The following is a 15,144-nucleotide window of genomic DNA, read 5'->3' on the forward strand; positions in this document are numbered from 1 at the left end:
TAATGATTGTAATCTAGATGTTCTATGAAATTGAGCATTATTATTAAAAAATACAATTGGGTACCATTGAAGATATTCAAATTTTATGTAAGGTGGAAGCCCAATCAAATAACTTTTCTATTGTAAATTATTACAGTTATCAATACTTTTAATATCAGCATAGATCAAAAAAACTAAATCCAATGTGCTTCTAACAGACCCTTGCAGACCACGGGTAACACCTGCCTCTATCTATATATATAAAAGCGAAATGGCACTGACTGACTGACTCACTCACTCACTCACTCGCATAACTAAAAATCTACCGAACCAAAAACTTTCAAATTTGGTACGTTCAGTTGGCCCTTTAGAGGCGCACTAAGAAATCTTTTGGCAATATTTTAACTCTAAGGGTTGTTTTTAAGGGTTTAAAGTTCGTCTTTTAGCATGTATATTCTTCTTCTCCCAATCTCTTAATCATAATTGAAATTTCCATATCATATGTTACCATAGAACTATAATCTAGAGTACCTCTTCGAAACAGTTGTTAACTGGCAACTAAATTAATAATTTAGTCAGGTTGGCATTAAGTTGAGTTGAATTTGTTAGGTTGGCACCAAGTTGAAGATTTAAATGCATTTATCGCGGAAAAATTTATTGGGCACTACTACTTCAATCCTGGGAATATTATATTACTAGCCGTCAGGCTCGATTCGCTCGCCTTATCCGTTTAGTCTGGACCCCCGACTGGATTGTCCCAACATGATAAAAATGCAGGCGAGCGAAGCGAGCCTGCTAATCTCATTCTTGAACGATCTAGTCGGGGGTCCAGGGGGCGGAGCCCCCTGGCTAGACGGATATGGCGAGCGAAGCGAGCTTGTACGGCTAGTTAAATAATAAATTCAAAAGAAAAGTGAATAGTAGGTACTGAACGAAAAACCCTTGGCTATTCTTTTAAATCTTTCACAGACAGTCATGTTACATTTTTTATTCATCGAGAGCTGTAAATGCGTTTAGCGTTCACCATTGATTCAAATTTTTGAAATTTTTGATTTTCTCAATCAATCTCTGAGAACCATAAATTCAACATTACAAATCCAGTTACGCCACAAGATTGATTGAGAAATCTGTGTTCTCCCTGCGATTTGATCAACTAACAAGGAAAGCTGGTCCTTGAGACAACAAATTGAGGAAGTTTTCTCATTATCTCCATCATTGTCTGGCCTTCTTATCACTATGGGAGTATCGCAGTTGAATTGAAGCTCAAATAATGTAGATTTCAACGGATAATCATCACACGTACCAGGTGAATTTTTTTGAAAAATAAATAGGTATATTTCTGACTGAATTCCATCAATTATACCACGTCTACAATCTTGCTATATCTATAGTGGAATTATCCTTCTAAAGTGCTGTCATCAATCCTTTATAAAGCATCATTATGCTTGCCATACAATCAATGCTGACAATTTGAAGTGAAAGTCTAGTACATTGCACAGCTCTTGCGATTCTTTATAACTGCTATATCATTACATGGAAACAAATAATGCAATTCCGATCTGTACAATATGACACTGTAGTATTATACTTATTTCAATTTTTACAGTATAGTGAGATTCACCTTAATTTGTCAGCATAATTATGATGAATGGGAAGCGGTGATGTAATTTATAAGGATAATGCTGACGGTTCAAAGTGAATATCACTACGGTATATAGAATTACAGCTGTATTTGAAGGCTGATAGTCATTTTTTTCCTCTGTACTTTCATAAGATACAACATTGTAAGTTAGTACTTTTTGTATTTTTTGTGCAATAAACAATTTGATTTGATGTTGCAATTTTTTGTGGAGATTCGATATGGTCATATACTCAGTACCTAATTTTGTTTTTCCCCATTTCAATTTTGATCCGCAATTTTTTCCTTGCAGTTATGCGAGACCTGTACTACAATTTTGCGATATGAGATCTGTACAATAAGAGATTGCAATAGATTTTTTATAGATTCCAGTTCCTACTTGCTGGCAAAGATTGGCCGCAATTTTATTCTCTCAGATGGGAATTTCTGTTCTATGAATTTTTACAGTGAATTACTGGTTTGTCAGTGTCAAAATTCATCATTATATTTGTTCATCAACATAAAACACCAGTCGGCTAGTAATTGACCAGACTGTCGGTGTATTATCTAATCACACTGATCAGAGATGTGCACTCGATATTTATTTATTTATTTATTTATCACATTGTATACAAATACTCAACTTGAGGAAAGGCACAACAGGCTCATGCCCAAAAATGTCCCATTTCCAATTTATAATATACTGTCCAAATCAAAATGTTGGTTATGTCACTTCCACTTTTCAAAATACAATTTACACTCTTCAATACTCAGATAAACAAGTAAATTTTGAATCAAATAGGTACTATTAAAGTCCAAAATCAAAAAATCTAGATCAGTAACTTATTAATTACCGTATTCAAAAAGTCTAATTTTTGAATGAAACTAGAAATTTTTGAACTAAAAACGTCACACTTTACAGATATAATGTGGTAAAAGAATGGAGAAATTCAACTTCTTTCAATTTAAAATATGAATGAGCATTTTCTACCCAACAGGCATATTTTTTTCAATAGGCCTACATGAAATGAAACTCCAGTCAGCACTACCTGTGTACCATGGCTGTAGGCCTACACATAGAAGGAACTGTGAGTATTTCACATATTGCACTACAAACAACACTTGTCTCTGAACAGTACATTGGAAAGCTACCTGATTATCATAAACTGAACAATTAGACTGGACAACATCGTAGGTTCAAACATCAGCTTATATATATAAGTAGTTTAGTTTTATCAGTATTCTGAAGCTTGTGTGTATAGTTAACAGTGAACCACTATGCCAAAATGCTAAATAGTAATAAACACGTTCCTGCTCTATAGCTACATAAAACTGAGTGATGTTTGTTTGTTGAATGAGATTGTAATACAAAATACAAGAATCTTAACATCCTGCCAGGAAAACTCTATCGTGTTTTCATGTTTGTAGCCTACCTATTGCGATAAGTCCAGTGGGTATATTTGGCAAGGTGGTTGACCTTTTCAGCATTAGATAAAATCATAGACTAAGTTCGGTAAACATCTACTAAATAACCTTAGTAGACTCAGGTTAGATCTGATTTGTTGGTCAGCAATTAAATTATGAGATGTATCAATATTTGAGAGATTATTGATTGAGGAAAATGAACAAGATAGCATATATAACTTATTATATTTATATTCTGGCAATAGTTTGATAAATGAACTGATTATTGAACACTTCACTTATTTCACATTCAGTTCATGATGTCCTGTCGTGTGTTTTGTATGTCGTGAGACTCGTGTGAATGTGTGTGAGGGTGAGTACGGTATATTTAATGAACGACTTTCTTCTCAGTATCCAGTGTATTCCAAGTCCAAACCTCTTAGAAGAGGTAAATTCTCTCTATTATCATCGGGTTTTAAATACAGTACAAAAATAGAAAAATATCCATGAATAGATCTAAACAAAAATAACTATGATCAGCCTTGCATTTGTTTGCATAGATTGTCATTTATTCTTTTTCAAATTACTTATTTAGAGAGCACCGTAATTGAAGTTACCTAATTATTCTTTTTTTCATCAAATATTGAATTAGAGGGAACTATACTTTCAAAAATTGGTATGGATCGACGGTACTAGAAAAATTTAACAGATTTTGAGTAGGCTAGGCTTTTTTCATTTTATATTTATCAGCATTTACCTTCCCAGAGGCAGAAATCAAATACGAAAATAGGCACTCACCACACTGCTCTCCAACATACAGAACTCACGGAGTGAGTACAGAGGGTGATCCGTCAGCAGGCTCCTCAGAGCCCCTCGAAACCGCACAGCAGGCAGATCCCTGGCCAACAGAGGCAGCCTATTATAGAGGCTGATAGACATATGAGCCAGACCAGTCCGAGTTCTGCTCAGCCTCTGGTAGGGTAAATCCAGCCTGAGTCTACCCCTAGTCTCATATGGATGGAAGCTCTGTCGGGTCATGAGCAACCCCACGTTCGCATGTGTTCTGCAAAGGGTATGGAGAACATAGAGGGAGAAGACGGTGAGGATCCTCTCTTTGATAAAGAGTGGGCGACAGTGGGCTAATCTACCAGCCCCACAAATAATCCTCAGGGCCTTCTTCTGGAGACGAAGGACTCGGGCGACATCTGTGGCTATACCCCAGAGGGGGAGGCCATATAAAATCACGCTCTGAAAAAAGCCAAAATAGCACATTTTAAGATAATGAGGTGGCACACTGTATTTGAGACCCCTCAGCAGGAAAACCACTCTGCTCAACCTGGCGCAAACTGTCTCAATGTGCTCGCCCCATGAGAGCTTCCTGTCAAGGGTAAACCCTAACAGTTTGACAGGCGCAAAATTGTATTCATTCCCATTCCTGAGACTGAACACAATAGACTGAGTTTTGTCTTCATTGAGGTGGAAGCGATTGGCAGAGAACCAGTCCGATGCAAATGCTCCAGTCTCCACCATAGCTGCCCTCAGTCCTCCCATCTCACGACCAGCATTGAAGAAGGTGGTGTCGTCCACATAACAGACAACACACCTGCCATCCACCTGAGCTATATCGTTAACTGAAATAAGAAACAACAGAGGCCCCAGGACAGAGCCCTGAGGCACTCCACAGTCAACACAATCCCTGATCTCAGAGAGAACTCCATTAGCCAGCACCGCCTGTCTGCGACCCCCCAGGTAGGCCTGAATCAGTTTGAGAGGAGACAGTCCCACACCATAATGCCTGTCCACGAGAATAGCATGATCCATTGTATCAAAGGCCTTGCTGAGATCACACAAGGTGAGCCCAGCAAGTCCACGTGCCTCAAAGCAATCAAATATCTTGGAAAGCAGGAAATCTACTGCATCAGTGGTGGATCTATTTTTCCTGAAACCAAACTGGGTGGTCGCAAACAGGCCGCACTGGTCACAATAAGCAAGGAGTTGCTCAGCAATAAGAATTTCAAAAATCTTCGATATAATAGGCAGGATGGAGATAGGCCTATAGTTAGTAGGATCATGCCTATCACCCTTCTTAAAGACAGGCACTGTCTTAGAAATTTTAAGTTGAGAAGGAAATACAGACTGCTAGAAACAGAGATTAATACAAACAGTCAGGGGAGAAGCAATAAGAGCTAATACATCCTTAATAGTAGCACTGGTCATACCATAAATGTCTTTACTAACCGAGTTGCTCAAACAGTTCACAACTCGAGTGACATCATCACAAGTAATACGGCGCCAGGTCAACAGCCGAAGAGCGGGGGGCCAAACCAAAGCCGAGAGCAGATCCGCCACCACCACAGGGGAAGCTCGGATCCCCTCGCAGATACCGCGAATGGAGCTGGTCCACGCGTTGTGAAGATCATCCACAGATACCAGAACAGCACCAGGAGCTGGTACACCCGCAGCGGCCCTGATGATACCCCAGGCAGCTTTGCACCTATTGGGTGCCTGGTCAATCAGCTCAGAGCTGTAGCGCATCCTGGCCGCACGAGCAGCCCGCTGGTATGATCTGTCCCATGTAGGTCCGTTTAGAGGACAGAAGTCGATCAGCCTGAAACCGCTCATACGCCATAAGAACCAGGTCTCTCAGGTCAAGAAGGTCGTCCGTAATCCACAGTGCACCACGTTTACCAGGCCTTCCAGAGAGGAAACGTTTTAGTGGAAAGCAGTTGTTGAAGCCAGTCAGGAGTCTATCAAAAAACGCCGTGAAATTAGGCTGTGCATCAGGATGATCCTTCAGAAAGCTCCAGTCAATCAGAGTCAGATAATGCAGAAAACGCTCTCGTCCACCCTGTGTGATGGGTCGTACCCAAGTGAATCGATCATGCCCTGCAGGTATAGAGGCAGGGTAGGTGGAAGTTGGCAATTCCACATTGCAGCCGAGTGCCAGGTGGTCACTGAGGAGAGGATTTACAATTGAACAACTAATGTTATTGCCAATGTTCAGATTTGTAATCACATTATCGAGGCAAGCATCCAATCTAGTGGGCTGCCAGTTAGCCACATAGAGGTCCAGAGATCTCAGCAGGTTAACAAACTCCCTTGTCCTGTGGTCAGCCTTCAACACGTCAATGTTGAAGTCACCGCCAACAATTATGTTAAAACCTGGATTTAAGTTACCTAGCTGAACAACAAGTCCCTCAAGTGAGTTGAAAAAATTTTGAAGGCAACCAGCTGGTGACCGATAGACTGTAATAATGTATAACTTCGCATGCAACAGGGATATACATGCGAATTCATGCTCTTTTTCAACACAGTGCATAGAAATGTCAATGCATGCAAAGTGAGCAATCACAGATGTGTCTATATAAATAGCAATTCCACCACACTGGAACTCACTTCGACAGAAGTAGGCTACCAACTTATATCCAGCAATTTTAAAAAGTTTCAGATCATCAAAGCACATCCAATGCTCAGACAGACACAGCAATTTAAATCTCATGTTTGTGCTAAGAAACAATTCAAGTTCATTCACTTTATTTTTAATGCATTGCACATTATAAAAAAGCATGTCAAAGAGCAGTTTATCACAAGGAAAATCATGCATGGAAACACAATCGTCAGAATTGATTAGTCTTTCAGTTGAGGAGCCAGTTTTGGACTGCCTAAAAAAACATTAGATTAGATTGCTTATTTTTCCTGTTTGCAGGGATGTATTTTTTAACTAAAGTCCCCTCCGTCCAAAATTCAGCAGACAGCACACGATCAAAGAACTTATCGGCTACAGCCAACTTAAAAGAGGAATAGGAGTCATACCTGGAATTCAATTTTTGGCAGTCAAAATCCGTGTGGCTATGCCAGACTGATTCAGATATGTGGTAACTTCAGACACCGTCACCCCGTCACTTCAGGACAAAGATACAAAGATTGATCTACGCTCATCAACCGTTTTCAGAGGCATAACACCACTCTCAACAGTCACAGTAGAAGAACTTTTTACTGAGCCAATAATATGTTTTGACTTTTTACCTACAGCAGCACTATAGTTCATACGCGACACTCGCGAAGTATCAGATTTCTTCTGATTGGAAACAGAAGCACTTTGTTTGTCACTAGAAGAAGATTTTGTTTCAAACGTTTTGACAAGTTCGTTAACACTAACAGCAGGAAGTTTATCGATTGTTTTAACCTGCAACTGCTTGTTAGGTTGTTGCGTCACAACAGGCAGCCCATTGCAATAATTGGGATTTGTCACGTTTTGAAATTTTTTGATGATACCGTAATAACGCAACTAACTTATCATAAAAGTATCAACTGAAAAATTTAAACTAAAGTTAATAAGCTGCGGTATTTACTAACGACATTATATAGGCCTACAGAAAAATTTCCATCATCCAAGGAATTTCCAATACTATAACAATGAAATTAATATTGTAGCTACAAATTACTTGTAATTTTATTGAATACATTTTCAAGGCTCTAATTGTGAATTTGGTGGATTTTTGGCCTACGTCTGAGCTTATTGCTAGTCCAAATCTAAAGTACCGTATTAGGGCCTATATCATGATGATAACAATGATTACGAGTGTTTACGAGTTTGTTTTGCTTGATTGGTTCCAAATTTTCTTAAATAACTCAATATTATTCGCTACAAGTGGTAATTGAGTGTAATATTTCTAATTAATTTATGAATTCAAGCCATCTAAATTCAAAATTTATAGTTATTATTTTTGTTTTGAACTGAAATTTTATCAAAATTGTACACGTGAAATTCTAACCTTATTTCGGACTTTTTCACCTATAAATTTGGAAGAAAAATAGCACAAGGAACATCTTATTATTTTATCTTTCAATGTTATTACATTAGTGTCATTTGCATTGTAAATAAATAAATGTAAATAAAAAAAAAATTGCATGGTTGCCTGTAAAGTCGGTATACGGGCAAAAGTTTTACGTTCCAACGACTTTCAGTGGTAAAATAATTTTAATGTGAGTATTCATTCTTATAGTAGGAAGAAGGATGAAATAATAGTAACAATTTAAAACATTTATTTATACAAAGAATTATATTTAAAACATTAATTTATACAAAGAATCTCGCACTGAATTTCATATTAACAAAATTTTATTTTTACCTTCACACATCCTCAACAAAATCACTCTGTCTCTCTCGCTCTTAGGCGGGCTAACTGTGCACGATTCAATTTTTTACATAGCAGCCTGGAAAGTAGTGGCGCAGTCGCAGATTGCTTGCGGCGCCTGCGCAGGTTGACTGCTCCGTTTCACTCTCTCTCCAGGTCTTCGGGCTGCTGCTGCGTTGCTCGCCACTGCTCCTATTCGTGCTCTTTCCAGACGACCGTGAACCGAAACGAACGCTCTCACTCGCTCTCATTGTGAGCTCATAACGTGGGAACGTAACGCAGTTTCTTGAAGTGTCACCCGGCAAACCAATTTATAAGACGTTGTCACGTCAAAATTTTATCATTTTATTTACTGTATTCTTCATATTCAAGGAAATGTTTGATAAGATAACCGTATATTTTATATTCATGGAACAATTTCAACCTCGCCTTAATTTTGGCTACTTTTTCACAGGCATTACCTTGTCCTGGCGCCTAGAACGATCTCTCCAAACTGCCTGTACAAGGCGGCAGTGGTCCTCTACGATTTGGAGTCGAATTCAGTCGGCGAAGTGTCGAAGCAGATTCGTGCTACAATCACCAGAAACAACCATCAAATCAGCGCCTCCAAGGTGGACATCACACCTCAACTTATTCAGCTGGTTCCTTTAAAGGTTAGAATTTTTTTAAAAATCACTACCTCCACTGTAGTGAGATCCACGTTATAATTGCGGTGGAAAAATATATTAGAAGAACAGCGCGTTGCCGTTTCCCTGCCTTGCACTGCCTTCTATGGAATATAGCTGATACCAGTATATCTGATGTGATACATAAAATCACTTCACATGCGTATGGCCTACTTTATTAACAATATAAAAACATGAAGTACCCTTCTATTTAAAACACTTCAAACAACTAATTTATAGTTAAACTATAGTTTATAAATAAAAGGGTACGTGTTATCGGATGCAGGCACGTTAAACTGTCGGTTCCGGCTGAAGTATGACAGTCGTAAGGCCCTTTGACGGCTTAAATTATATATTCAGGCGGTGGGACCTTCCCGCAAAAGGGACTCCCCACCAACAAAAGCCATACGAATTTACTTTTAATAAAAGGGTAATTCATGTTTGTATATTGTATTTAATAATTCTGATGTAACATATCAACTGTTTCATTCTTGTTAAAAATTTATTCATTTATCCAATGATACCCAAAACACAATAATTCAATTGTATTACACAAAATGATCATTTGTATTTTATTTCTCAAGAAAATATATTTTTCAATGATAAATAATGAATGTTCATAGGGTTGATATTAAATATTTCATTAATTAATATTTTTGGAATGTTCAAAAACGATCTGGCAACGATGCAGAGGTAGATAGATAGATAGACTTTATTCTACAATTGTTACTATAGGCTTGTCGCCTATGGTAACATAGTTACAATAATAATTACAGTTTTTCAAATCTTCTTAAATGATAACACGGCTAAATTACATCCAAGATATTTAACTCGGGCCACTCCCGTGTTTCGGATGGACACGTTAAGTCGTCGGTCCCGGCTGCCTAAAAAGCAGTCGTTAGATCATGTCAGAGGCCCTGAAATTGATCAGTTGCGACCTGAAAACTCTTACACCAGACCTGAGCCAGCCAGGTCACTCGATATTATTATTATTATTACATGATTTTATTACATTCTCATAATAATAATACTACATAATCATATATTATTCATAATAATATAGTAAAATGAAAAGGTAAAATAAAGAGGTAGAGGAGGATAGCGTTATCTGCTTTGTCGGATAAATAGACAAGGATAGCAATACCGATGTTAATCAAGTATTGCCACTATGACGTGGACCTCACTATAGACACATAAATCTACCCTGAATATATATTATTATACTGTAATGGATTTTTTCTTTAATGCTACTCTTGCATATAAAATAAAAATGTGTACCCTTTTTAAAATTGTTTAGTCTTGACTCGATAATGGCATCATATAGCCAAAACATGTTGTGAATAAACAATTTTAAAAGAGATAGTTAAGTTTTTATTTTTATATCTACTGCAACTGTTAAATTCAATGCAATATAATTGCAATATTGCAATACCATACATTGTATTTTACAATAAATATTGTACGAAATGTTATTAGATGTAGGTAACCTGATATTTTGCATTTCTCTCTTCTAGATTTTCTAAATCTATACAACTCGACATAATTTGGTCAGATGGAATATGAAATAGGTACTAAGCTAATTCAACTATGATACTACTAGTGAGTAGGCCTACCAATATTGGTGTAGTAGGTACCTACTGTATATTTTATTCGGTTTACATAAGAATTGAAAATCAATGAACCATTTTCTAACTTCATTTCAGGTATTAAATTATTTATTTATTTATTTGTGAACAGAATCACAAATCATATAAATGTGATTAGGAAGGAACAACAGGCTTGGCCCAAATCTATTCCATTCACAAATTTTGATAAATTAATAAAATGTCAAAAAAATAGGTTATGTTTCTACTGTAAAACGTTCAAGTTCAATTTTCGCCCAAAAATATATATAAGCTAAAAATTTTGATTAAGACAACTTTATTTAAGTAGAGTATAGGTACTATGATTTCCAATTTGTATTTAAATATAAGAGAAGCCCTTAACAAGAAAGCTAATATTTTTTATTCTGTTTTATATAATTGAAGGCAGATCACCCTATCAATTTTGCTCTTTGTATCAATTCCTGATATTTTATCGGCTACTGATTTATTCGATCTGTTCCTTTAAAACACGGTATTCTAGGAACAATTAAATTACATTATTTCATTACAAACATTACATTATTATTTATCTGTTATGTAGATCCCAGTGTCAATCCAAGCAGGTGATTACATGCTGACAGTAGAAGGCGTATCACAGAACGGATTTGTGCTGTTCAAAAATCAGACTGAGCTTCAGTTTGATCCAAAATTTCTCTCCATAACTGTACAGACCAGTAGACCAATTTACCGTGACGGACAAAAAGGTGAGCTACAAATTTATTTTAAGATTTATTACTGTATCTTACAATAGATTTTAACACAAAGTTTGTAAAAATTTTAATATAAATTTTAACAGAAGCTTATTCTATCAGAACAGTATTCACATAAAAGAAAAGAAGTGTACTTTAATTACAACTCCCTAGTAAGCTACTATAATCACAGAGAAAAGATAGTATAGGCCTAATGCTATATTTAGTCTATGATCTAATTCACTATAGGTGTACTAGTTTGTAGAAGTTTGTGTAAGAATTTGAATATAAATTTTAAACAGAAACTTATTTGATCAGAAATGTTCGCAAAAAAGAAAAGAAGTTTACTTCAAATTTCAAATTTTTATTTGTCCCAAAAACATAATTACAATGACAAAAATGGTTATAAATGGAAAAAGTAAAATACAATATAAAAAGAAAAAGAAAAATACCATTAATTGGATTATACATAACTATATTAAAAACGGGAAGTCCCTGCAAGGTTCGAGGAACCTGAGCGCAGAGGCCGAGTGTTCAATGCTTAACAGTACAAGAAAATAATAATGTAACTTTAATTACAACTGCAGAGTAAATTACTATAATCAGAGAGCAAAGATAGCACTCTAGGCCTATAAATTGGAAATGGGACAGTTTTGGGCATGAGCCTGTTATATGCCTTTCCTCATATGTTAAGTATTTGTACACATAATGTGATAAATAAATAAATAATATGCTATATTTTCTCTATGTTATAATTTACCAGGCACTATATAGTTAGATCATAGTAATTTCCAATAATTACTATCGCTGTGGAAAATGTCGATAAACATGTCGTCTGGATGACGAAAAACCATCGATATAGATTATCGATTCAACCGATATTGTTGATGTTCCACACACATTGAAAATCACACATTGAAATCTGTTGAAAATAAATTTCTATAACCTTCAATATGAATCATTTGTTCTCCTCAGTCAATAAACGGCGAAACTATAGAAATAATAAATTGATAATTCCTACCTGTCGTTTAAGTTACAAGATTTGAATGATTCTCGGAGTGATTCCAGGTTAGATCATTCAAACCGTTTTGGAGTTCTAGTAAGGAAGGTGGGTAGGCCTAAATTGGAAATGGGACAGTTCTGGACAACGGCCTGTTGTGCCTTTCCTCATATTAAGTATTTGTACACAATGTGATAAATAAATAAATAAATAATATGCTATATTTTCTCTACGTTATGATTTACCAGGTAGTTTATAGTTAGATCAATGAAACCCTTTTAGAGTTCCAGTAAGGTAGGGAGGTAGACCTACTAGCCTACAGCTAGCACATTTTTGTGCTAGCAAATATTTGTGATGCTCCTCGTGAGGGTGCCACAATTTTATGTGAGGAAATTGTTTGGAGTGATAGCCCCGCGTTGGTGAGTGAAATATTTGTGTGAGGGAATTTTGCCCTCAATTGATATAAAAAATATTATAACGAGTCCTTTGTATTGAGATCTAATATTTGAGAATTGATTCTTTTTATTGATTCCTACAATAAGTACATCATCAAAAATGATAGGGAGAGAAAAAATAAGGTAACCTTGTGCTATTCCTCTCCCAAATTTAGATAAGGTTACACATAGTCCGAATAAGGTTAAATCGTGTAGAATAAATATACAAAAAGATTGAAAACAAATTCAATATATAGCACATTTATGCGGGTATTAAAAATAAAATATACCAGTGGGGTAAACAAAAGTACACTTATTAATAAAGAAAATCCTGATGATCAAATGCTGTAAATCACCCTGAAGACTTCTGCTACTGCAAATACTGACAACAGGGTTAACAGCTAGATGAAAATTTGATGAGCGCAAATATCCAAAAATTATTTGCCTGCCCGGGAATCGAACCCGGTACCTCTCAAGTATGCTGGCATCTTATTGTAGTGTTATTCACTTAAAACTGTCAGCATCTATTATGACGAGTTAACGAAGCTTTCCATTGAAACAAAACTGACTGTTTGAAATGAGACTTGATATCCTATACCTTTATAGTAAAAGCATAGAGAAACAATAGCGTAAGTAGATATCCCATGGTATAGGGCGTTTATGCTGCAATTTTTACTGTTATCTCAAGCCGATTACTGTCGATTATTGTCGATTTTTACTTTTTTGTTTGGGGTGAGAGTGTATGAACGGCACAGTATGAGAGACTACGAGCGTCACACAGCTTCACAGGAAAGAACTACAGACTATAATTCAAGCCTAACAGTAAAAGGCTTGAATTAAGGCTTGAACTAACAGTAAAGGCTTGAGATAACAGTAAAAGTTGCGATATACGGTAAACGTCCTATACCATGGGATATCTACTCACGCTATTGTTTCTCTATGGTAAAAGGTATCAAAATCGTACCACTATTATATTTTATCCTAAGGTCCATTCAACCTGATGCCTGGTTACTGTACTATCATATTATTCAAATTAGACTTGCATAAATTACTGAAGTTATTGTTTCAAGCCAAGCCTACGATGGACCGCTCTATAAGTTGGATGATAGCATATATTATTGAGTTTTAAGAATAACAGACACACAGTTAGTTATTAGTCACTCTTTACTTCCATCATCATCCATTGTTATGGAAAACTTGGCATATGACTCAATTAAGGTTTCATTGAGTATCGTTGTTATGTAATACCAAATCAAATGATGGAATAAAAGAATGAATTAATGTTGAATGTAGGCTATAGTTTTGTTAATGCAATTTTGTTTTGATTAGGTATTCTACACTCTCCACTAAGAAATATTTTAGGCCCTCTTGAAAATACATACCTAAACTTACACATCTCACTCTGTACCTTTCATAAATTTAGCGCATTTTCTAATAAAATTCTTTCAAGAAGTTACGTTCTTTGTGGGTCTATTTATGTAGGCTATCATAAATTAATAATTTTCTTGAGTTTTTCTGTTTCAAAAAGACCCATCTTATAGTTAAAAACTCTTTGCTACATTCTTGAAATTGATTTTTTTTTTATCTTATAATTTCAAACTTCTTGTTTCATTCTCGAAATTGATATGTTGTTCAAAGTAATTGTAATAAGGAAGCTGTACATTGATAACAATTTTCATTCTCCACCACTTTAATTACTGATAATAATATTCTGATACTATTTAATAATATCATATTATATTTCAGAGGTAATAAATAAATTAATAATAGAACTACTGATATATTCATCAAACCCTAAGTTGAAGCAGTTTTCAGAGCCATATTTTCCAAATAAACGTTTGCATGATTCAATCATCAGTAGGCTGATTACATAATATACATAATATACTTATGTATCGTATAAAACGATTGACCATGACTTCAGTTGATTGATAAATAGTTGATATTACCGGTATACCCTCGGCGAAGACGAATTATTAAGGGCCGTTTACACCAAAGTTATTAACAAAATGTTTATTCTCCGTCCTTATAGATTCTATTGGAGATTGAACATAACTTATCATACACATGATGAACATATGTGTTTGTCAAGTTCCGTTCAATCAAATAGAATCTATTGACCTGATAGAAACGGAACTTGACAAACACATATATGTACATCATGTGTATGATAAGTTATATTCAATCTCTAATAGAATCTGTAAGGACGAAAAAATAAACATTTTGTTAATAACTGTGGTGTAAACGCAGCTCTACTGTCAACTTCTTGTCAAACAAATGAACAGGAGCTATTGAATATAGGCCTATTATGATAGTGAATATTTACTACAGAAGCTAGTATTCAATAATTGAATACTTATTATTAGAATTATTCCTTCAACTCTTTTCCTTCTTCAATGTTGTTTTCCATCACGAACTGCTTATTATTAAATCACTTTTTGCTATTAGAAAAAAGATTAATTCATGATTTATTGTAAAATATCTGACTGCTAGGTCTTCTCCTTCCTTCTATTTATAGCTTAATGCGCTATAATGGCAAAATCAATTTAGGCTTGAATATAGTAGCCTATATAG

At 35.6% G+C, this 15,144-nt stretch overlaps 1 protein-coding gene across 2 annotated transcripts in view; it reads left to right on the plus strand.

Moving 5' to 3' along the window:
* The window catches only part of LOC111054239 (C3 and PZP-like alpha-2-macroglobulin domain-containing protein 8), an 86,889-nt gene that overhangs the window by 7,919 nt on the left and 63,826 nt on the right, over positions 1–15,144 (plus strand). For both annotated transcript variants that reach the window (XM_039424755.1, XM_039424756.1), the window contains exons 2-3: positions 8,594–8,792; positions 10,989–11,151. In XM_039424755.1, coding sequence (XP_039280689.1) covers positions 8,594–8,792; positions 10,989–11,151 — 362 coding nt within the window. The remainder of the gene's footprint in view (positions 1–8,593; positions 8,793–10,988; positions 11,152–15,144) is intronic.

This window comes from Nilaparvata lugens, chromosome 3 (genome assembly GCF_014356525.2).
Source record: "Nilaparvata lugens isolate BPH chromosome 3, ASM1435652v1, whole genome shotgun sequence".
Taxonomy (NCBI): Eukaryota; Metazoa; Arthropoda; class Insecta; order Hemiptera; family Delphacidae; genus Nilaparvata; species Nilaparvata lugens.